Genomic DNA, 22,036 nt, shown 5'->3' with positions numbered 1-22,036 from the left:
CTAACCTCTGGGTAGCCTGCTGCCTGGTGGAATCCTCAAGCCCAAGGCAGAGAGCCAGGCTCCCCACACACTGCATGGGGAGAGCTAAGCGCCTAAGAAAAGGATCCTTAGAAGACAGCAAGCTCAGCAGGAAGCTGCCTACAGTAGCCAGGAGTGAAAAGCTGAGGAAAGGGGTGTGGAGACAACTGGGGAGAGGAGAGTGGCTTAGGCGCCTGACCTGGTGTGCCTCACTGATAGGCCAGAGGGGTGCCTCCCTCCAGTCAGGATGCCCAGGCATCCATCGTCAGCTGGAGTAAGGCACATAAGCCAGGTCACCTGCCTAGGTAGTCTGTGCCCTAGCAGCTGAATACTCCCTTCCCCTTGCTCATATTTAATAACTTTTTTTCTCTCTCCCTATTTTTCCCTGTGCTTCTGACTACCTTTTTGAGAGTGCTGTGTTCTGCTCCCCCTGCCCCAACCTCTTGGTGGCCGGCAGCAGCGTCCAACAGGTATCAGGTCCTAGATTTGCTCAGGGTAAATGTACAGGATCAGGCCTGGCTGGCAAGATAGACCCTGCTTTGTGTGAGAATGTCACTTTGGGACCTCTGGGACTCTGGCATGTGCTAAGGCTCTGAGCAGCTCATTAACTGTGAGATGGCATCAATGTTTAGGCAGCTTTGTGAATGCCAACTGGCAGAAACATGACCTATGGTGTTGAGTGGCAGCTTTGAGAATGTCAGTGAGGCTAAACAGTAGATCTAGGTGTCTTAAGAGTTAGGTCACTAGAGTACCTTTGAGGATCTGAGTCTCTGCTTCCCCTCACGGGCATGCTTATAACAGTTTCTCTCAGTGGCAGCTTTCTCTGTCTAATACACACCCCCAGCTTGCCAAACCAGCCCCAGTTGCTGCATTTGCAGTCGGGAAGCCATCAGCCCACACAGTTGAGCTTCTGATCAGGCCTTGCCATGCAGCTTATTACCTTAAGGGGTGACTTCTACTGTTTCCAGTTATCTCACTACAGAAAGTGATCCCTCCTTTTAGCCTGAAAGAGGATCCATCAGAGGAAATGTAAATGCAGCTGCTGCCTAAACTTACCGTTGTATGGATGAAAAGAGGATCTTTTTGTTTGTTCGCCCATTTTGTCTCTTATGCTGGTCTGGTCTGAAAGAACAGAGGACTTCCTCTTTCAGTTGCTTCCATTCTTTTATGTAAGCTGAATAAATGAGTAGACACTACAAATTCTTTTGTATATTACTATATAATTTGAGACAGTAATTATGAAACTAAGCAATTAGACTACATAACTCCCTACTAGAATGAGTTCTACATTAAAGTGAATTTGAGAAACTACTATTTAGAGTATGCAAGAAAGAGACCCTTTGTTGCTACGAATCAAGCTAATATCTATTTTAACCACAAACTTAAATACTAATCAGGGTGCATACAATTAATTGTTTACAGCTATCAGAAACCAAGCAGGGTACACCTAGAAATAAAGAAATTAAGAAAAAGTGAAGTGTTATAAGAAACAATGGTCAAAACTAAAATTATAGTTGCATATTTGATATGTCCAAAAAGCATCCTATAAGAATCAAAATGGAAGACTTGTAAAGAAATAAAATTGGTTGTAAAGTTTGCCAGTCTCTTTTGCCCTAGGTTACCACCCAATTTTTAATCTATTGCATATCAAATCTTACCACTTCTTAAATCACATCTAAGACAGCAATCACTTCATGTCTGTTTTCAACAGGAAGTACATCTATATGACAAACAATTATGGCAGAGTAGATACATTGTGCTTATTTTTGTATAAGAAATTCTGCTCAAGGTATGGAGAAGATTTGAACTAGTCAAATTAATGTTCCTAATTAAGATTTTGGAATGTCATTGTAAGGTCAATTACTCACACTGCCTTGGAAGTATTAGATCTTTGTATGGGTAATTTGAAACTAATGCTTAAAAAGAACAGGAGTACTTGTGGCACCTTAGAGACCAACAAATTTATTAGAGCATAAGCTTTCATAGGCTACAGCTCACTTCATCGGATGCATAGAATGGAACATATAGTAAGAAGATATATATATACACACACGCATACAGAGAACATGAAAAGGTGGAGTAAGAGGCTAATTAATTAAGATGAGCTATTATCAGCAGGAGAAAAAAACTTTTGTAGTGATAATCAAGATGACCCATTTAGACAGTTGACAAGAAGGTGTGAGGCTACTTAACATGAGGAAATAGACTGAATCTGTGTAATGACCCAGCCACTCCCAGTCTCTATTCAAACCCAAGTTAATGGTATCTAGTTTGCATATTAATTCAAGCTCAGCAGTTTCTCGTTGGGGTCTGTTTTTGAAGCTTTTCTGTTGCAAAATTGCCACCTTTAAGTCTGTTACTGAGTGGCCAGAGAGGTTGGAGTGTTCTCCTACCGGTTTTTGAATGTTATGATTCCTGATGTCAGATTTGTATCTATTTATTCTTTTGCATAGAGACTGTCTGGTTTGGTCAATGTACATGGCAGAGGGGTATTGCTGGTACATGATGGCATATATCACATTGGTAGATGTGCAGGTGAACAAGCCTCTGATAGCATAGCTAATGTGATTAGGTCCTATGATGGTGTCACTTGAATAAATATGTGGACAGAGTTGGCATTAGGCTTTGTTGCAAGGATAGGTTCCTGGGTTAGTGTTTTTATTGTGTGGTGTGGTTGCTGGAGAGTATTTGCTTCAGGGTAGGGGGCTGTCTGTAAGTGAGGACTGGTCTGTCTCCCAAGATCTGGTCTGTCACCTTCAGCCCCCAACTAAAACCTCTCCAGCACATCATCAAAGATCTACAACCTATCCTGAAAAATGATCCCTCACTCTCACACATCTTGGGAAAAACCCTAACCCAGGAACCTGCTGATAATAGCTCATTTAAAATCTGGGAAGATGACTGGTTAATTTTAAGTGGAAGTCCCTCAAACATTGATGCATTCTTATGCTAATTAATTCTAATACATCATTTTTACATGGGTGTTAGGAGTTGACTATTAGAATTAATTAGCATAAGAATGCACCAATGTTTGAGGGACTTCCACTTAAAAATTAACCAGTCATCTTCCCAGATTTTAAATCCAACAGAGAAATTGTGTTTATTGTATTATTCATAGTCCAAAGCCTGAAGAGAATATTGTGATCATCTAGTCTGGCCTCCTGTGTAACACAGGCCTAAGAACATCCCCAAAATAATTCTTAGAGCAGATCTTTTAGAAAAACATCCCTTCTTTCTTTAAAAATTGTCAGTGATGGAGAATCCTTCAATGATCCTTGGTGAATAGATTAACCATTGGAACAATCAAAAATGTATACCTTGTGTCCATTCTGAATTTGTATAGCTTCACCTTCCAGCCATTGGATTAGGTTCAGTTTAGAAATCTGATTTGTCATCATGCTGGTAATTAAGTTCCTAACAATTCTACATTACCTTCTCCTCTACTCCATTACCCTTTGAACAGCAGCATTTACTGAAACCCATTAAGATTTTATAAAATAAGGTCTTTTATTTCTTTGTGTAGCTAAGTAACAGAAATCTAAAGAATGCACAAGTTTTGTTTATATATAAAACCATTTAATGTCCTCCCACTTTACTGCATTGTTCTTATATCTTTCTCCATCCCCTCATGTCTGCTTAACCTCAATACCACCACCTGCCCAGCTTCCCACCATCTTGATTTACCTCCTGGATGTGTCTGGTAGCTCAGAGCTGTATCCTGCTGCTGGTTCTGCTCTCCTAAAGGTAGTCTTTGGTTCTCTCTTGCTACCAGCAAGGAGATATTGGCTGCAACTGCCAGATCTAGTCCAGGTTCTTGTGAGGACTCTTGCTTCCTCTTACATAGGAGCAGGCCCTAAGGAAGGCTGTTTAGCTGGTTTCTCATTTTCAGCAGCATTAACAAGGAGGAGCCAGCCCCCCGTGGTCTGCTCCCACTCTGCCGAATGCAGCTGAAGGCCTGCAGTCCTGGATTACCTTAAAAAACATTCCAAGCTAGTAGTGCTGGAATAAGGAAGCCGTTCTGAGTAAAACGGCAGTAAACGTGACCTCCCTAGTTTTAAGATGAGTATACTTTAAATGATAATTTCTTAAAGCTATTAACATACAAGTAGGATGATGACAATTAATGGCTTTGGGTTGCATTGCTGCTTGGAGATTAAACATAGTTAACACCCGTTTCTTCTAAAATGCCAAGACTAGTAATTTCCATATGGCTGTAAACTTCACTTTGTGCCAAACACACAAGAAGATACAATAGCCCCAGAGTCTGAGTGCTGCACTGGTCTTCTTATGGGTGAGAGAGAAAGAAAAGGCACTGGTTACTGTCCTTGTCATCCAGGCTCTTCTTCAGAGGTCCACCAGCTCTGCTGCTTGCTCTGATTTCTTGATGGGGTGGCCTTGCACTTAGCAATCTTCTGCTAAGGCTAGGCCCCTCTAAAGCAATTCATGATTCAGTCTCAGATGAGGTGAGAAGATCAAATGGCAAAGAAGGGAAGTAGGTTCCCAGGTTGGCCTTTGAAGAGGACACTGGTGAGAATAGCAGACCACCCTGCTTCCTGTTTAGCATTAGCACTGTGAAAGGAAATGGCATGTACTGGAACCAGTGCTGTGTCCTGACCCTACCCTCAAAACAAAATGTGAGGTTTGCTTGCAGCTTTGGGACAAAGGCTGGGGGAATTATACTTTGCTTCACCAGACCTAAAGGCTGAAACGTTCTCTACAGTTTATGAAAATAAAATTTTCAAATAGTGCTTCAAAGAATTTGTGTTGGGGAATGATCACGTTAGCAAAAATATTAGACACTTGCTTTCAAAAAGACAACGCTTCACTGGCATAAGTTCAGTTAAATTGTAGTTGAAAATAGTCTCTCAAAACACCATGTGAAATGTCACAACTCAGAAATGTATAGGGAAAGCTACTGATGTTAAAAAAAAACAAAAGGGCAGAAAGAGTGGAACTTATTTTCCAAAATGTAATGCTCCATTAATATGATCTAACTGCACCAGCAATTATGAAAAATTGTGGTGTGCAGAGGATCCCATTAGAAACACAACTGTAGCAGACACACTTTACTCAAAGGAGATGTTTTGTATAAATTATCTCCATTATAGCAAGAACAGCAGAATGGGTTAGAGGTTTAAAAATGGATCACAGTGATGTGCATATAGACAAAACAGAAGATGAAATAGCATATTCAGAAGCTAGATTTTAATTTCATGAGCTATTGTGCAGTTAGCTGAAAACCAATTAAACTTGCAGTAGCATTAGCATCTGTAAACTTAATGATGTAAACAGCTGCAAACCTCCACAACTGTATCAAAATTGAAATAATATTTACATGAAAATATAGCTTTGTAGCCCATTTTTAATTGGAAAACACAGCTCTCCATTACACAGAGATGCACAGGAGGTGCCAAGTGTACACACAGTAAATATCTTAATGGCAAAGAATTCTTTAATCCATGGTTTCATTGATTCAGTTGACAATGGTGTAGTAATTAGAAAAAAGCTCTTCTCCTTGCTTAATCTCTCTCAGAGTGACAAGAACCACACACCTCAAGGGGCTGCAAAACAAGAGAAGTAAAAAGGGGCATTTCACCAATTTATTAAACTGATCATGGTAAGATGCTAAGACTGGTTATGGCTATATTAATTCTCGTTCACACAGAAAAACTGGAAATCCTTTGATACTGTACAAATATAGCTGAAATATACATGTCAAATTATAGGCGATACTCATGTCCAATTTCAATCTTTAATAATAGAAAAGCACAGAAAACATTTATATGTAAATATTGTTACAAAGTAGACAGGCTGTATACACAAACAAAAAAGACTTTGCTATGATGTGAGGAAAAGATACTAAAGCAGACAAGGCAGGGGCTATGGCAAGGATGTTCAAGCACAAGGACATTGTTCTACACACACCTACCACCAACTGCAGATAAACCTACACTCAGACAAGCCACATCTGGAGAGGAGACCAGTCAGCTAAAGTCCTTGTCCTACCAGGACATATGATGAGAGTTGTAGCTTTTCCACAAGCCTTAGTTTATGGATCAAAAGCTGCTGTTGTGTTTAACATCATGTCAGCTGGACATGGTGAACCCTAAACTGAATCACAACTAGCTGGCACAATATTAAATGTAAGAGTCCTGTCTAAGCTAAGTGCCAAATAGTATTACTATCATGTAAGATATCTCAGCTCTTCAAGAGCATGTTCTAATATGATGTATGATGAGATTTTAAAAGTCACAGAAGGAATCTGGATTTAAAATTAATGGGAACAAATCTCTGCTGTAATTTCCAACTGTAGACGAGCCCTAAGCAGGTAAATTTAAGGTAGGTTGGGTCTGTTTATGCTGAATTTCCAAACTTGTCAAGTATTTGGGTTTCTTGTATGTGTATCTTAACTTTGGGGACAAGAAGTCAAGAAATTCAATTACATTCTTTATTTACCCTTAAATTACCGATACATATTCTCAGCTTTAACTTTGCCTTAACTAAGTCTTTTGTCTGAGATTAGTGATAGTCTCTTCCATGACATTGCCAACCACGCTCTCCACCCAAAAGCTAATAGCTCCAGAACCACACGAAAAGTTTTAGCTGATCCACTACAACTTTGCATTGTAGAATATATTGAAGTCTGAAGAAGGTGATAGGTTCTCCAATCTCTAAGATCAAGAAGCACTCAAGCCACTTGGCCAGATCAGCAGTTCATTGCATTCAGAAACAGAACTGATGCTGGAATCTGTTCAAAGTTTTTCATCCTGCTGTGAATTTTCTCAGATTTCAAAAAAATGAATGTTTCCAGAGTCTTTGCAAAGAATAAATTTACAAGATCTCAGGTCATAACCAGGATTTTGTGACTATCCAGCTACAGATCAATTGCCCTTTGTATCACACAGTCTATTTTGCCAGAATTTGTAACTCTAGTAGTTTCAAATTGCATCTGCCTGAATATAAAGATACTGTGGATTTCCTCTAGCAAACTCATCCGCTTGCTCTCTTATCTAGAGAAAATTGGAAGAGAGGGATATTAAGAGGATGATGCTAATCAGTTCAGACACCAAATATCACCTACTTTAAAAGGGATATAATCTGATAAGGAATATTGCCCACATTTTAAATTTACATTTGAATTAAAGTTAAAGGCACTCCTGTGATTGGCTACAATACAAGCAAAAATAGAATACCGTTTCAGTGGAATTCACAAATTGTTCCTTGGCAGCTCTAAAGTAGTAGCTTAACAAAATTCATCCCCAGAGCTCTGCTGATAAGTGCAGGTATAAAACAGGTTCCCTTATAAAAGCTAACCCTTTCTTAACAGGGCTGTGTTTTTGAGTAGCTCACCTCAGCAGGGATGAACTTTGTTCACTTACTAATTTGGCTTTTTGAATGCTATAAAAACGTGTAAGTGTACTTACATAGGTATGTCATGGCTGTAGGTGATGTTTGGAAGATACTGTTTCAGTTCTATTGGAAAATATTCAGGCACATCAAACTCCTGATAACAGACGTTGGCTGCCTTGTCTTGGGGGGGGTGGGGTGGAGGGACAGGGGACAAAAAGCAAAATTCTTATGCACGCCTGAGAAATTCGTAAGCAGTTTATATATGTAAATGCAAAGAATTCTTCTGAAAACAAGTACTAGCTGTGCTTATTATGAGTGAAATTCCCCCCCTGTGGTGAGAGCCAGCACAAGACCTATGCACTGCATAAGCCCCATTTAAGCCCTAGTTTGAGAGCTTAAGTGGTGCATAGGCCTTGTGTTGGCCCCCTGAGCAGGGGTCAAGTTCATCCTAATTTAACTAAATAGTAGTTCTTGTTATCCACTGGACCACCAGGGTGCCCAGCTTGCATAGCTCAGAATGGAGCTTACAGCATCAATAATACCTAGCTCTGTCTTTATGACCATTCACGCCTTAGCCTCTCTGGTCAGGATGCCTACATTGGTGGCACTTGTGCAGTGGTTTATTTATGATGTGGACACCTATTCCTGGGCAATGCACTGAGATCCACACTCATTTCACAGACAGAGTCTCTGGGGACCATGAAACACTTCGTATCTCACAACCAATCCCACGAGCCACCCACTCTCTCAGCATTTTATAGTTATATACTTTGTATTGAGGAAGGGCATGAGGGTAAGTTGCCCCACTCTCTGTATCCCACAGTGTAGTCACATTAATTAACAAAGACGTTGCTGGACTCATCTATTGCATATAGATTTCTGAGACTTCCTTAATCAAAAAATCCTTTTATAGTCAGTGAGTGAACTGTGATGTAAAAAAGCTTTCATTCAAAAATGTTTACCATGTATTAGGATTGCCAAATAAATTTTCAGAAGAATTACGTATTAACAACATTATGCAATATAAGAGGTTCTCCAACTATTCGTAAGAGGGACCAGTCCATGGATTTCCTTTCCCCTACAGTCCAAGTTTACTGCTTTTGTTTTCAAAATGTTGAATTCTGCAGACCAGCAGGACAGGACCACTAGGCATTAGCAGACTATACAAACGTGAGATTTTCAAAGCTGCCCTTGCAGATTTGGATACCCAATTCCCGTGAATGACTGGAAATTTCAGCCTGAGAACCTCTGCTACACCATCAAGTGTGCTCAGGCCTCTTTGAAAAGGTCACTTCTGGATGGAGTGCCATTCTTTATCAATTACAGAGCTCCATCCCCAACAAAAGTCATTTCCACATTTAAAGTCAGCTTGGAGACTGGGAAATCTACATTCCAACTTACTGTGTGAACAGTTGTTAACATACTGCCCTACCGCCAGAGGATTTTGCACAACAGGTGTGAGCCAAGTAATGTCGCTCATTTGAAAAGGACCAACTTGATCTCTCGTGCTGCATGATCTGAAAGGAGTTACAATATTAGCTAGAAATATAGGTTTCTTTTCTTGATGCTTGTTTTGACTATTATTTCAACTTCTGGAAATACACAAAAGTTAGCTTCAGTTACATTTCCCCAATAGCATTTGACTGATTCATTAGAGTATAAAACTGGCATTCAGGCAATAGATTATTCAAAAGACAGGCTGATCCTTTAAAAATAGAATATTAAACAGTTTAGCTGTGTTATGCAGGAGGTCAGACTAGATGATCACAGTGGTACCTTCTGGCTTTGGAATCTATGGCTTTTATCAAAACCCCAAGGACTAAATAAAACAGAATCTACAAGAGAAGCTGAAATGAGGGAATTCTTACAATAAGCAAAAACTATCCCCAAACTCACCATCTTTAAAGAAATATCATTACTTTCAATTTCCCTTTTGGGCTGTGTGGAGAAGGGTCACTACAAGGTCACCCTCAGTCTTGTTCCCAGAACCCAAACTAGATACAAGGGGGCTGTCCTTTCAGGTTGTTTCCTAGTTATTGTTAATTCTATTTTGGATGTGTGATGTTTACATTCTGCACAGGTGTTGCTATAAATTGAATTTCCCTGGAAACTAAAATTTGGTAAAGTGCATGTTAGCCCCTAAGCTACTCAAAGTACAGACTTACTCTTCTGCATTTATTCAAAGTCCTGCTTTATTAAAAACTTTTTAAAGGCAAGTAAGGGCTAGATAATATGCCCTTTGGTACCAGAGTTCATGCTCTGTGACATGCAAAGATTTTCTTTTCTAATCCATCAACCAGATTTAATTAGAAACCCGAAAATATGCTTTAAAAACTTTATACTCAATCACTAGATTTAAGCATATTTTCCTCATTAAAAAATCACAGCTATTTAAGCATCAGTTTTCAACAAAGTGCATCTTGTCAAATTTACCGATTGGCACACGACGTGATATTAACATAACACATCCAATAGCTTCCAGCCTCATTACAAGAAAATAGACTGACCACACTGCATCTTATATTACAGTACATAATATTTTATTTTATTTTTCCCCATATGGTAAATCGGATAAACCCAACTACTTTTGGTTTCAGATAACAGTGTGATTAGATAACCATAATACCTTTCAATACGTGAATTGATTTTTGTTCTCCTATTTCTTTTGATTGCTTACCTGTACACCGCTTTTGATATTCCTTTATCATTCCCATCAATAAGTACACCATCTATGCATCTAAAAATAAATGGATTGCCAATGGACTGGAAAAAGATGGGCTCATACTTTTGATATACTGTACCTGTTGTAAGACAGACATGGATATTTTAGAAGGCAATAAATAAAAGTGTCAAAATGGGGTTAGTAGTCATGATCCAGTCTCCCAGAGAGAGGCCAAAAGTGGCAGAGGGATAAGAAGATTATTCTTTCCTCAGTTCATGAACTGCCATTAATAATTTTGAAAGGACAGAACTGCACTGATCTGATGTTTCCCCAGTCCAGCAGTTGCCCTCTCATGGTATATCTGTGCCACCATCTTAGAACTTAGAAGCTGCTCTAACTTAAGCTAACTTGGTATGGTCTCCTAGGTCAGGGCCATAAACCAACTGAGACACAGAATAGGTGTAGCCCATGCATACTCCACTCTGCCCTGCTCCCCTTCCCTGTATCTCCACTAGGGGGAGCAGTTGGCTACAGAACTGGCTATACCACTTTATACCAGATGAGAACTCCCCTACAAGCAGGGTAATTCTCAGCTACCCAGTTAAGTCCAGATTCCACCGTCAGAGAAGCACAAATGGTCACAACAACAGATGAAAATTTAGGCTGATGTTCCTAAATGCCAACTCATACTCATCCTGGGATTTGATAATCCATTTCTGCCTCTTACATCACCAATCACAATAAATATTCTGCAGTAAGAATTTAACTGGTGATTGTGTTGTTCACAGCAGAACAGAATTCAGCTTGCTCTCTGACAGCTGTCCTGACTCTGAAGTGCTAACAGAACTAAAAATGTTGTTAAACAAAGTAAGCTAATGTCACTCCAAGAGACAAGGAGTTGGAGCAAAGTAAGAAGTGACATTTTTTCATATTCACTTTTTGGAGCATAGTGTCACTAGATAGGAATTTTACTCATTGTTCCCCTATTCTGGTCTTCTACATCCTTTTCCTGTACATTCTCCTTTCATTCTTAATTTTATAAATATATCTTTGTGCTGTGAAATTTTCTATATTCTGCCCACTGATATCGAGAGAGAGATTAATAGACTCAATCTTGCAAACACTTATGCATATGAACAACTTTATGAACATGAGTTGGTTCACTGAGTTACATGGGATTGCTCACATGCATAAAATTACTCATGTGCATTAGTGTTTACAGAAATCAGGGACAAATCTTCTACCAGTTCAAACCAGATCTTGGGTACTCAGAGAACATGAAATATAATCTTTTTTCTTATCACCAAAAGATTTCCAAATCAGTTTACACATGGAAATACCTTTATAAATATTAACCTGTGATTTTAGCAAGGTATCAAAGTTAAAATGCTAAAAAAGTTAAAAATGAGATACCAATTCAGTCATGCAGTCAGTAACCGCACAGGTAGCAATCATGTTTAACTTATTTGGAAAAATGACAAAGTATTTCATTACCAGGATACATAGATACAACTGCCCCTTTTGGCACAAAACCTTTGGTAACAAAGACTCCTGTTCCAGCAGAAATCAGTGAACTCCGATCGCGAGTAATACTGAACCCTAATGTATTAAACAGAACTTCTTCTGGATTAAAGATGTTTTGACTTTGATGGTTGTAACCAGTTGTTTTTGATCTCTTAAACTCAATAGCCAGTAATTCCAGATATTTGGATTTAACTTCTGGAAGTAAGGTAAAGAAGTCCATTTGTCTACCAAAGTCATTTATGAACAGAGCTTTAAAGATTTTCAGCAGTGTTTCAAGGACATCTTCATCAGAGATAATTTTGTCTTTGCACTTTTCTGGTACGTATCGGATGGTCCTGTGGCAGAAGAAAAAAATATTCTAGCATCAAGTTTGCCTGTAAGAACAAGCAGTCAGAAATGTTATTGCAACAAAAAGCACTTGATTGCTTTTACGTTACATGGCTGAAACAAGCAATACAAAAGGATAGTCTTTCATGCATATGCACCCTTGAATTTTTGAAAATGCAGGTGGATGGCCTATGCAAGCTTTGAACCTTAATGATACCTCATTAAAATTCATTGCTCATGTGCTAAGTAGTGAAGAAAGTAACAATTCCTGTGTAGATTAAACAGTATGCTGATTAGTGTGGCTCTAATATATATATTTCTTAGAACAACGTTCAATGAGTTAATATCAAGTAATTTTACTATTAAAAAGAGGCCTGATACGATCTTGTTGGGTAATATTTCTTTTTAAATTCATCTGGCTACTCTTGTGCATTGGCTATAGCATTATTAAAAAGACTGGTTTAAAAATTTTTGATGCAAATGACAGGTAAAATTTTCAAAAATACCTAAATTACAAAGGAGCCTAAGTCCCATTTTCTAAAGAGACGTAGGTGCTTAGGAGCCTTAATTTCATTGAAAGTCAGTGAGAGAGTTAGGTTCCTAAGGGTGATATTCAAAAGAAGGACTTAGGCTGAGCATTTGCAGTACCTAGTGGCCCCAGCTGCCAAGTGAGATTCATAGCCCTGAGCTGGGTGGCTCCCTAGGCACCTAAAAAGAATTAACAGAAACCACTGTGCTAAATGGGGAGTCACTTAAAGGAGCCAGTAAGAAAAGCTCTGCGGAGAGGTGTGGCCTACGCCCAGCCCCTCAAAGGGAGTTAGATGTCTAAGGCTATGTCTACACTACACAGCTTTTAGCGACAGGGCTGTCTCACCACAGCCGTGCCACTAAAAGTCGTGTAGTGTAGCCGCTGTTTGTCGGCTCTCCTGCCGACAATGTGCTGTTCACACTGGCACTTGTTGCGGCAAAACTTTTGTCTTTCGGGGGCGGAGGGGGGGTTAACACCTCTGAAAGACAAAAGTTTTGTCATTCAATAGCCAGTGTCATTCAATAGCCTAACTCCAGGCTAGAGGGAAGCTCTTCTCTCCACTCAGGATTCACAGTCATGAACCCTCTCCTAGAGTTGGGTGTCTAAACCTGATAAGCCGTTTGTCACGAAAAACCATGGAAACTTCAGTGCCTACAGGGTTAGGCCACAGCTGAGGGTGGTTGTGAGGATCTAAATTTTGGATTTAGGAGCCTAAAGTGGCAGTGGACACTAAAGTCCACCTTGTGAATCTCAGCTTAGGTGCCTAAGTCACTTTTGAAAATGGGACTTACCTGTCTAAGTCACTTGGGCACTTCTGAAAATTTTTGATGTCTCATTCTGATCTAGTCCCACCTGAACTGGCTGTTAAGAAAGAATTTTAGAGCATAAATAAAACTAAAGAACAATAATCCTAAACTTTTTCAACTATTATCCTAGGCTAGCTTGAACACTTAAAATTGATGACAGGAAAACTCTAGATGCATCCGATGAAGTGAGCTGTAGCTCACGAAAGCTTATGCTCAAATAAATTTATTAGTCTCTAAGATGCCACAAGTACTCCTTTTCTTTTTGCGAATACAGACTAACATGGCTGCTACTCTGAAACCTAAATTTCATAGTTACTTTTTGACTTTTCTTTTACAAAGGTGTGAAAATAGCAAGATTAGAGCCTACATTCTTAAGCTTCTAGTTTCCGACTTTATTCAGAATTGGATTCTGTAATATGGTAAGAACAGTAAGACATTGTTATAAAGCTACATTTTCTGCTAACTTAAGACACCCTGCATAAGTTTACAAGCATACAATAATATAGTGGTTTTCAAACTTTTTTCCTCAGGACCCAGCTGAAGAAAATTGTTGATGCCCGTGACGCAATGAAGCTGGGGATGAGGGGTTTGGGGTGTGTGAGGGGCTCAGGGCTGGGGCAGAGAGTTAGGGTGTGGGGGTGAGGGCTGTGGCCAGGAATGAGGGGTTCAGGGTGTGGGAGGGGGCTCTGGGCTGGGGTTGCAGGCTCTGGGGTGGGGCCATGGATGAGGGGTTTGGGGTGCAGGAAGGGGCTCCGGGTTTGGGAGGGGGCTCAGGGCTGGGGCAGGGGACATGGCACCACAGACTGCGCTGCGCCCCAGAAGCAGCCAGCAGCCGGTCCAGCTCCTAGGCGGAGGCATCCAAGCGGCTGCATGAAGCTCTCGCCCCCAGGCACCACCCCCCCCCAGCTCCCACTGGCCAGTGTTCGGGGCAGAAGCATCGTATGGAGCCCCATGACCCCCCTGCCTAGGAGCCGGACCTGCTGCTGGCCACTTACGGGGCCCAGCACAGTGTCAGAACAGGTAGGGACTAGCCTGCCTTAGCCGGGCAGCACCGTGGACAGAACTTTTAACGTCCCAGTCAGTGGTGCTGAGCAGAGGCACTGCGACCCAGGGCCTTCCATTCCACGACCCACTACTGGGTCACGACCTGCAGTTTGGAAACCACTACAATAACAGACAGCCCAGGAGCGATTGTAAGGCCGTGATTCATTAGAAGAGCTCTGTTGAGATCATTAAATGACAAGAACTTGACTTGAGATACTTATGAGTTCCACCAGATAATCAATTTAATGTTGTATTCAATCCAGGGCTTCTGTTGTTTATTACAAAAATTAGAAGTAACAAAGACCTATTTGACCATCTAATCCAAACTCCTGCCAATGCAGAATTGTTCCCTACAGTACATTCTCAAATGCTTTCTTTGCTCTAGATTTAATGGCTCAAACAACAAAGCTACCATTTCCCTTGGAAGATTATTCCAGTTTGATGCTGTACCTCTTTGAAAGTATATTCCTTGATCTGTAAAATGTATAGGGGACACAAGTGTAGGATCTCAGAGCAGCAGACTGAGGAAAATAGCATAGGGCAATATCATCAGTAAACAATGTGACCAAGCAGACAGAAGAAAGGAAAAAGAACATAACTTCTTCGTGCACTGAACGTATGAATCAGGGGACAGATAATTTAGCTCTCAGGATAATCCTGTCACGCTCACTATACAAAAAATTAAGACAAGAATCTTTTCAAAACCACCTAAGTGGCTTTGAAGGCCCAAATCTCATTTTAAAAAATGGACTTGGGCACCTAAGAACCTAAGTCACATTGGAAAGGAGACTGGAGGTCCTGAATCACTTAGATACTTCTGAAAATGGTTTCAGAGCGGTAGCCCCTGCTAGTCTGTAGCAGCAAAAAAAAAACAAAACCCCGAGTACTACTAAGGTGCCCAAAGTCAATAAACGTGTTAGTCTCTAAGGGTGCCACAAGCACTCACCCTCCTTTTTCCTTTTGAAAATGTTACTCTCAGCTTCCATTTAGATCATCTGGCAGGCACCAAGACCTGGGTCTTGTATAGTCCTTAAAACGCAGCCCTACCCTAAAAAGCTAATGTGGAAAAAGAAACTTACTAGTTTAGCGTGGTGCTCGGTGTATGAAATCTTGCTCCTATTAAAATCAAAGGAAATGTTGCCAATGATTTCAATGGGGGCAGGATTTCGGCCTCTGTAGTCACTTTATAGGTGTTAGGTACAGAGTGAAATACACCCTTCCTACGCTGGAGTCCCGCCACCACTGCAGAGCCAAGGAAGCTATGGGAGGGGAGCTGCAACCTCCGATGCTGCCGCATGCAGCCACCTAGGAACTGAGCTCCCGATGCCTTGCCCGCCCGCCCGCTTACTATGGGCGACGCTGCCTCGGGAGCAATGAATCCAGCTCCTGTGCAGATACCGCAGCGCGTCTGCTGGGATGACAAGCCAGACGGCATCTGAAAATAGCCGAGGCATAACCTCGGAGCTGAGCCGCACGTGTAGGGCGCCGGTGTGGGGGAGGCAAGAGAGAAGCCGACCCCCAGGTTTACCTCCACACAGCCCGGGCTGGGAATGGGCTCTGATGCGTCACCCCCCCCCGGCTCAGGCAGGTGGCGGTGAGCCGCAGCGGAGAGGAGCAAGGGCGCTCCAGCCCCGCCGCACGCTCCCCGCCCCGCGCCGGTTCAGGCGGGCCGCTCCGGGCAGGCGCCGGCGGCGGCGGCTGCGTTTGGGTGGCGCGCTCTGCAGCCCGGGAGGGGGGGGGCGGGTCTGCTTCCACCGCGGGCGGTTTCCCGCGGACAGGCTCCCCGCCACGCCCGGGGCGCTGGGCCCCGCAGGGTGCGCCCGCGGCCCCGGCCCGCTCACCTGCGCTTGCGGCGGAGGTGGAGCGCGATCCAGGGCACGAAGCGGTACCTGTAGGACGCCCAGCGCCGCAGCAGGGCCCGCAGCATGGCGAGAGAGCCCAGGGCCGCCCCTTTCCCCCTCAGCCGGGCCGGGCCGGGCCTGGCGTCCCGCGGGAGCCACGTCGCCGGCGAGGTCTCGCGGCGCTGGCGCCCAGCCCGGCGCCCGGGCCGCACTTCTACCCCCACCCCAGCTCCGGAGTCCCCGTGGCGGGCGGCCTGGTGCGCAGGCGCAGCAGAGACATCATCGACTGTCATTGAGCTCAACGCGGACTCGCGCTGAGTCTATAGTTACTTATAGGCCCGGTCGGCTCAGGTCACTTTAGTGGAGCCCCCGTGATGACGTCAGAGGTAACGCAGCCAATCCCCCCACCATTGCTGTGCTGCTTATTTGCATGAGGGAGTTCGATTGGTTGGAATGGCTCAGTGGTCTGAGTTTGATCGGACTCATGCATGAACAGTTCCTTCCTATCCCTACCTCACTTGGTCCAACTGTTAGGGCTGCCTGCGAGTTTGTGCATGGAGCCAGCACGGCTGGGGAAACTGAGGTATGAATGCAGATGGAGTCCTTAAAACACAGGCAGTGTGATGAGAGTGACCAGATAGCAAGTGTGAAAAATCAAGACTTTTTTGAGGGGAAGGGGTATAGTTGGGTATGTAAGAGAAAGACCCTAATATCTGGACAGGGATGGATTGATTAATAGACTAAAGTAGAAAGTAATACAGAGATACAAAAATTATTATGGGTATGGAAAGGCTGCCGTATAAGGAGAGATTAATAAAACTGGGACTTTTCTGCTTGGAAAAGAGATGACTAAGTGGGGGATACGATAGAGGTCTATAAAATCATGAGTGGTGTAGAGAAAGTAAATAAGGAAGTGTTGTTTACTCCTCATAACACAAGAACTAGGGATCACCAGATAAAATTAATAGGCAGCACGTTTAAAACAACCAAAAGGAAGTATTTTTTCACACAACACACAGTCAACTCCTTGTCAGAGGATGTTGTGAAGGCCAAGACTACAATAGGGTTCAAAAAAGAAGAGGAGGTTACTCACCCTGTGCAGTAACTGACGTTCTTTGAGATGAGTGTCCCTGGGGGTGCTCCACTGCAGGTGTTGGTGCGTCCCTGCTCCTTCGCTCAGAGATTTTTACAGCAGTACTCATACCAGTCGTGCATGTGGAGAGCCTGCCCCCCTCGCTCTGAGTGTACCTTAATAGTATGTGTGCGTGACCAGTCTCCTCAGTTCCTTCTCTACAATGGAGGCTACCCCAACTCCGAAGTAGAGGGGAGGAGGGTGGGTAGCGGAGCACCCACAGGAACACTCATCTCGAAGAACGTCAGTTACTGCACAGGGTGAGTAACTCCTCTTCTTCTTCGAGAGATGTCCCTGGGGGTGCTCCACTCCAGGTGACTGAAAAGCAGTGTATGTCAAGGAGGTAGGGACTTCGGATTTGGTAGGAATGCAGTAGATAATACAGCTCTGCCTAATCATGTATCAGAGAGAGGTCCTTCAGTAAAGGCATAGTGCTTAACAAATGTGTGTTCAGAAGACCAAGTGGCTGATTTACAGATGTCAGCAAGGGGAACTTTGCGTAGAAAAGCCACGGAGGTAGCTACAGATCTAGTGGAGTGAGTTCTGATGCTGGCTGGAGGTGTCACTTTCTTTATCTGATAGCACAATCGGATACACTCAGAAATCTAATTTGAAAGTCTCTGGGTAGAAATAGGTGTTCCTTTGGAATGTTCCGCGATGGAGACAAAGAGTCTAGAAGGGTTCCCAAAGGGCTTGGTTCTATCCAAATATAAGGACAAAGCCCTGCATACATCGAACTTATGCATGGTGGATTCAAAAGAGTTTGCATGCGGTTTAGGAAAGAAAGTGGGTAGGTGTATCGGCTCATTGATGTGGAATGACGAATGCACCTTTAGAAGGAATTTGGGGTGTAATCGGAGGGTAACCTTGTCCTTAAAAAATAGCGTATACGGTAGGTCTGCCATGAGAGCTGATATTTCTCCTGCCCGTCTGGCAGAGGTGATTGCCACTAAGAATGCTGTTTTCATAGATGTGTAAGAGGGATCAAGTGGCTAGGGGCTCGAATGGTTGTTGAGTTAAGTAGGATAAAACTAAGTGAAGGTCCCACGGAGGGGTAGGAGGTCCCACGGAGGTGTAGGATGATCATTTAGTTTATCTCCCATTCGTGATCCCAGGGAAAGCGTCTGCTTAATTTGTCTGCTGTGGTATTCATAGCTCCAGGAAGATAGGCGGCTGATATCTGAATGTTGTTCGCAAGGCACCAATTCCAGAGTTTCATGGCTTCTGTGCAAAGTGAGTGAGAGCAAGCCCCTCCTTGCCTATTTACATAGAACACGCAGGCAATGTTGTCTGTCATTGTCAGTACACGTTGGTTCTGGATTAATGGGAGGAAGTGACGGCAGGCGTTGCATATGGGTTGAAGCTCCAGGACGTTTATGTGTAGGGAGGTTTCTGTTGAAGACTGTAGCCCCTGGGCTGTGTCGTGGGACATGTGTGCACCACACCCTGTGAGGGATGCATCATAGAATCATAGAATATCAGGGTTGGAAGGGACCTCAGGAGATCATCTAGTCCAACCCCCTGCTCAAAGCAGGACCAATCCCCAATTAAATCATCCCAGCCAGGGCTTTCTCAAGCCTGACCTTAAAAACTTCTAAGGAAGGAGATTCTACCACCTCCCTAGGTAACGCATTCCAGTGATTCACCACCCTCCTAGTGAAAAAGTTTTTCCTAATATCCAACCTAAACCTCCCCCACTGCAACTTGAGACCATTACTCCTTGTCCTGTCCTCTTCTACCACTGAGAATAGTCTAGAACCATCCTCTCTGGAACCACCTCTCAGGTAGTTGAAAGCAGCTATCAAATCCCCCCTCATTCTTCTCTTCTACAGACTAAACAATCCCAGTTCCCTCAGCCTCTCCTCATAAGTCATGTGTTCCAGACCCCTAATCATTTTTGTTGCCCTTCGCTGGACTCTCTCCAATTTTTCCACATCCTTCTTGTAGTGTGGGGCCCAAAATTGGACACAGTACTCCAGATGAGGCCTCACCAATGTCGAATAGAGGGGGACGATCATGTCCCTCAGTCTGCTCGCTATGCCCCTACTTATACATCCCAAAATGCCATTGGCCTTCTTGGCAACAAGGGCACACTGCTGACTCATATCCAGCTTCTCATCCACTGTCACCCCTAGGTCCTTTTCCGCAGAACTGCTGCCTAGCCATTCGGTCCCTAGTCTGTAGCTGTGCATTGGGTTCTTCCGTCCTAAGTGCAGGACCCTGCACTTATCCTTATTGAACCTCATCAGATTTCTTTTGGCCCAATCCTCCAATTTGTCTAGGTCCCTCTGTATCCTATCCCTGCCCTCCAGTGTATCTACCACTCCTCCCAGTTTAGTATCATCCGCAAATTTGCTGAGAGTGCAATCCACACCATCCTCCAGATCATTTATGAAGATATTGAACAAAACCGGCCCCAGGACCGACCCCTGGGGCACTCCACTTGACACCGGCTGCCAGTTAGACATGGAGCCATTGATCACTACCCGTTGAGCCCGACAATCTGCACTATAAGGTGGGTAGAAAGTTGGCTATTCATCCAGCCCATACTTCTCTAACTTGCTGACAAGAATACTGTGGGAGACCGTGTCAAAAGCTTTGCTAAAGTCAAGAAACAATACATCCACTGCTTTCCCTTCATCCACAGAACCAGTAATCTCATCATAGAAGGCGATTAGATTAGTCAGGCATGACCTTCCCTTGGTGAATCCATGCTGACTGTTCCTGATCACTTTCCTCTCATGTAAGTGCTTCAGGATTGATTCTTTGAGGACCTGCATCAGTAGTCATTACGAGGGATGGAGCATCCTGAAGAAAGGAGACTCCAGAGCAGAGGTTGAAGGGAACGGACCACCATAGGAGAGAGTCTTTAACTCTGAAAGGTATGGATAGAGGCTTGTTTAAAGCGTGCACATTCGGTCTGTAAACTGTGGCCAACCAAGCCTGGAAGCACCTCATGTATAGTCGTGCGTTTTGGACCATGAAAGGGCACGAGGCCATGTGACCTAGTAGTTGTAGACAGTCTCGAGCGGTGACCTGAGGACTGTTGTGAAGTCTCGTTACCAATAGTTTTGTGATGTTGAAGCGATCGGGTGGGAAAGATGCTATTCCTGTTTGGGAATCGAGGTGTGCTCCTATAAACTCCAGGTGCCGGGTAGGAGATAATGTGGATTTGTTTTTGTTTATGTAGGCCAAGGGATAGGAAACAATAGACATGAGCTGCGTGAATCGAAGTGCTTCATCTAGCGTTGAGGCTTTGAGGAGACAATTGTCGAGGTAAGGAAATATTATGAGCCCTTGTTCCCTGAGGTAGGCAGTGACTATGGCTAGGAGCTTGGAAAAAACACGAGGGGTGGTGGATAGGCTGAAGGGTAGCACCCTGTATTGAAAATGTGTTGAGTCGAGGGTAAAATGAAGGAAACGTCTTTGGGCCGGATGTATAGTCACATGAAAATAGGCGTCCTGTAGATCGAGGGCTGAAAACCAATTGCCCTGCTCCAGCACTGGGATTATGGTGGTGAGGGTAACCATTTTGAACTTTTGCTTTTTGATAAATTTGTTAAGCCGCCTGAAGTCGAGGTTAGGTTGCCATCCCCCAGTTTTCTTTTCTGTTAAGAAATAATGGGAATAAAACCCCTTCCCTCTGTGTCGTTCGGGCACAAGTTCCACTGCTCCCAATAGAAGATGATGTTGTACCTCTTGGAGGAGCAGTTGGTCACGAGAGGGGTCCCTGAAGAGGGACAGGGAGGGCGGGTGGGTAGGAGGCAAGGCTAGGAAAGGGATCAAATACCCAATTGTGACAACCTCTATAACCCACTTGTCGGTGGTAATGTTCTGCCATTGATGGGAGAATGGTTGTAGGCGGTGTCCAAAAATAGGGACATGCAGTGTAAGCGCTGGGAACTTTGTTTTCTAAACCCTCGACCAAGGCTTCAAATCTGCTTATTAGTCGGAGGGGATTGAGACGCTGCCGAGGAATTGGGACAGCAACGCTAGTATCTGGGTCTCTGGTGTTGCTGTTGCTCATGTGATCTATGGAATTGCTGGGTATATGTGGGGTAGCGTGGACGCTGGTAAGGTTGATATCTGTATTGTCGCCTTCTGGTTGTAGGGGTTTGAATTCCTAGAGACCGGAGAGTTGCCCTTGAGTCTTTCATTGAATGAAGTACGTCGTTCGTTGTGGAGGCAAAGAGTTTGTCACCATCGAAGGGAAGATCTTCAATGGTATTCTGGACCTCTCGAGGAAAGGAAGAGGAGGAGAGCCATGAACCTCGGCGCATGACCACTGCTGTAGCAGTGGATCTTGCTGCAATGTTGGCTGCATCGAGGGCGGCTTGAAGAGCAGTACGTGAGATGATCTGTCCCTCAGAAACTAGAGCCGTGAATTGTTTTTTCTTCTGGAATGTCATCAATAAAGTCCATGAATTTGTTGTAATTTTTGTGGTCATATTTTGCCAGAATGGCAGTATAATTAGCAATGCGAAATTGTAACGTGGAAGATGCATATACTTTATGTCCAAGCAGATCTAATTGCTTACTGTCCTTTTCAGATGGCATGGAGCAGTGAAACTGGGGTTTGGTCTTTTGGTTGACTGCCAATGAGTTTGGTGCTGGATCAGTGAAAAGGAATTCAGAACCCTTGGAAAGGATGAAGTACTTGTGATCTGCTCATTTACAGGTAGGTAGGCTTACAGAGGAAGTCTGCCAGATGGCCTTAGCAGGTTCCAAAAGGGCTGCGTTGATCGGTAATGCAATCCTAGAAGAAGAAGACGGCTGCAGGATGTCCATTAACTCAAGCTGCTG

At 43.5% G+C, this 22,036-nt stretch overlaps 1 protein-coding gene and 1 long non-coding RNA gene across 8 annotated transcripts; one reads left to right on the top strand and one right to left on the bottom strand.

Moving 5' to 3' along the window:
- Positions 1-5,360: 5,360 nt before the first annotated feature.
- On the bottom strand, positions 5,361-16,409 carry SETD9 (SET domain containing 9). Of its 6 annotated transcripts, XM_084629514.1 has the most exons (8): positions 16,102-16,223; positions 15,207-15,316; positions 13,202-13,271; positions 11,525-11,889; positions 10,046-10,169; positions 8,770-8,885; positions 7,443-7,548; positions 5,361-5,579 (listed from the first exon to the last, which is right to left on the bottom strand). In XM_084629514.1, exons 4-8 carry the CDS (start codon positions 11,772-11,774, stop codon positions 5,492-5,494), a joined length of 684 nt encoding a protein of 227 aa, XP_084485640.1. In that variant the 5' UTR covers positions 11,775-11,889; positions 13,202-13,271; positions 15,207-15,316; positions 16,102-16,223; the 3' UTR covers positions 5,361-5,491. The 6 variants fall into 6 exon arrangements, with proteins under 6 accessions (XP_084485640.1, XP_084485641.1, XP_084485639.1 ...); XM_084629515.1 differs by lacking the exon at positions 15,207-15,316 and having other exon boundaries at positions 16,150-16,286; XM_084629513.1 differs by lacking the exon at positions 15,207-15,316 and having other exon boundaries at positions 16,102-16,239.
- Positions 16,410-19,625: 3,216 nt separating this feature from the next.
- On the top strand, positions 19,626-21,634 carry LOC311521258. Of its 2 annotated transcripts, XR_014711836.1 has the most exons (4): positions 19,626-19,748; positions 19,881-20,115; positions 20,424-20,509; positions 21,345-21,634. It is a non-coding gene; the product is annotated as an uncharacterized lncRNA (long non-coding RNA). The 2 variants fall into 2 exon arrangements; XR_014711837.1 differs by having other exon boundaries at positions 19,656-20,115.
- The last annotated feature ends 402 nt before the right edge of the window (positions 21,635-22,036 follow it).

Source organism: Lepidochelys olivacea, assembly GCF_965140295.1.
Source record: "Lepidochelys olivacea isolate rLepOli2 genome assembly, chromosome: 5".
In the NCBI taxonomy this organism is placed as follows: Eukaryota; Metazoa; Chordata; order Testudines; family Cheloniidae; genus Lepidochelys; species Lepidochelys olivacea.
Note: the sequence above shows the minus strand (reverse complement) of the source record. Positions and strands in the feature narration are given on the sequence as shown.

Excerpts from the sequence above, each read along its gene's own strand:
- SETD9 (XM_084629511.1), bottom strand. The coding sequence starts at position 16,394 with ATGACAGTCGATGATGTCTCTGCTGCGCCTGCGCACCAGGCCGCCCGC. Across the intron at positions 11,890-16,101 it reads CACCTCCGCCGCAAGCGCAG|GACCATCCGATACGTACCAG; the intron begins GTGAGCGGGCCG and ends CTTCTGCCACAG. Across the intron at positions 7,549-8,769 it reads TGTTAACAACTGTTCACACA|ACAAGGCAGCCAACGTCTGT; the intron begins GTAAGTTGGAAT and ends ACCCCCCCCAAG.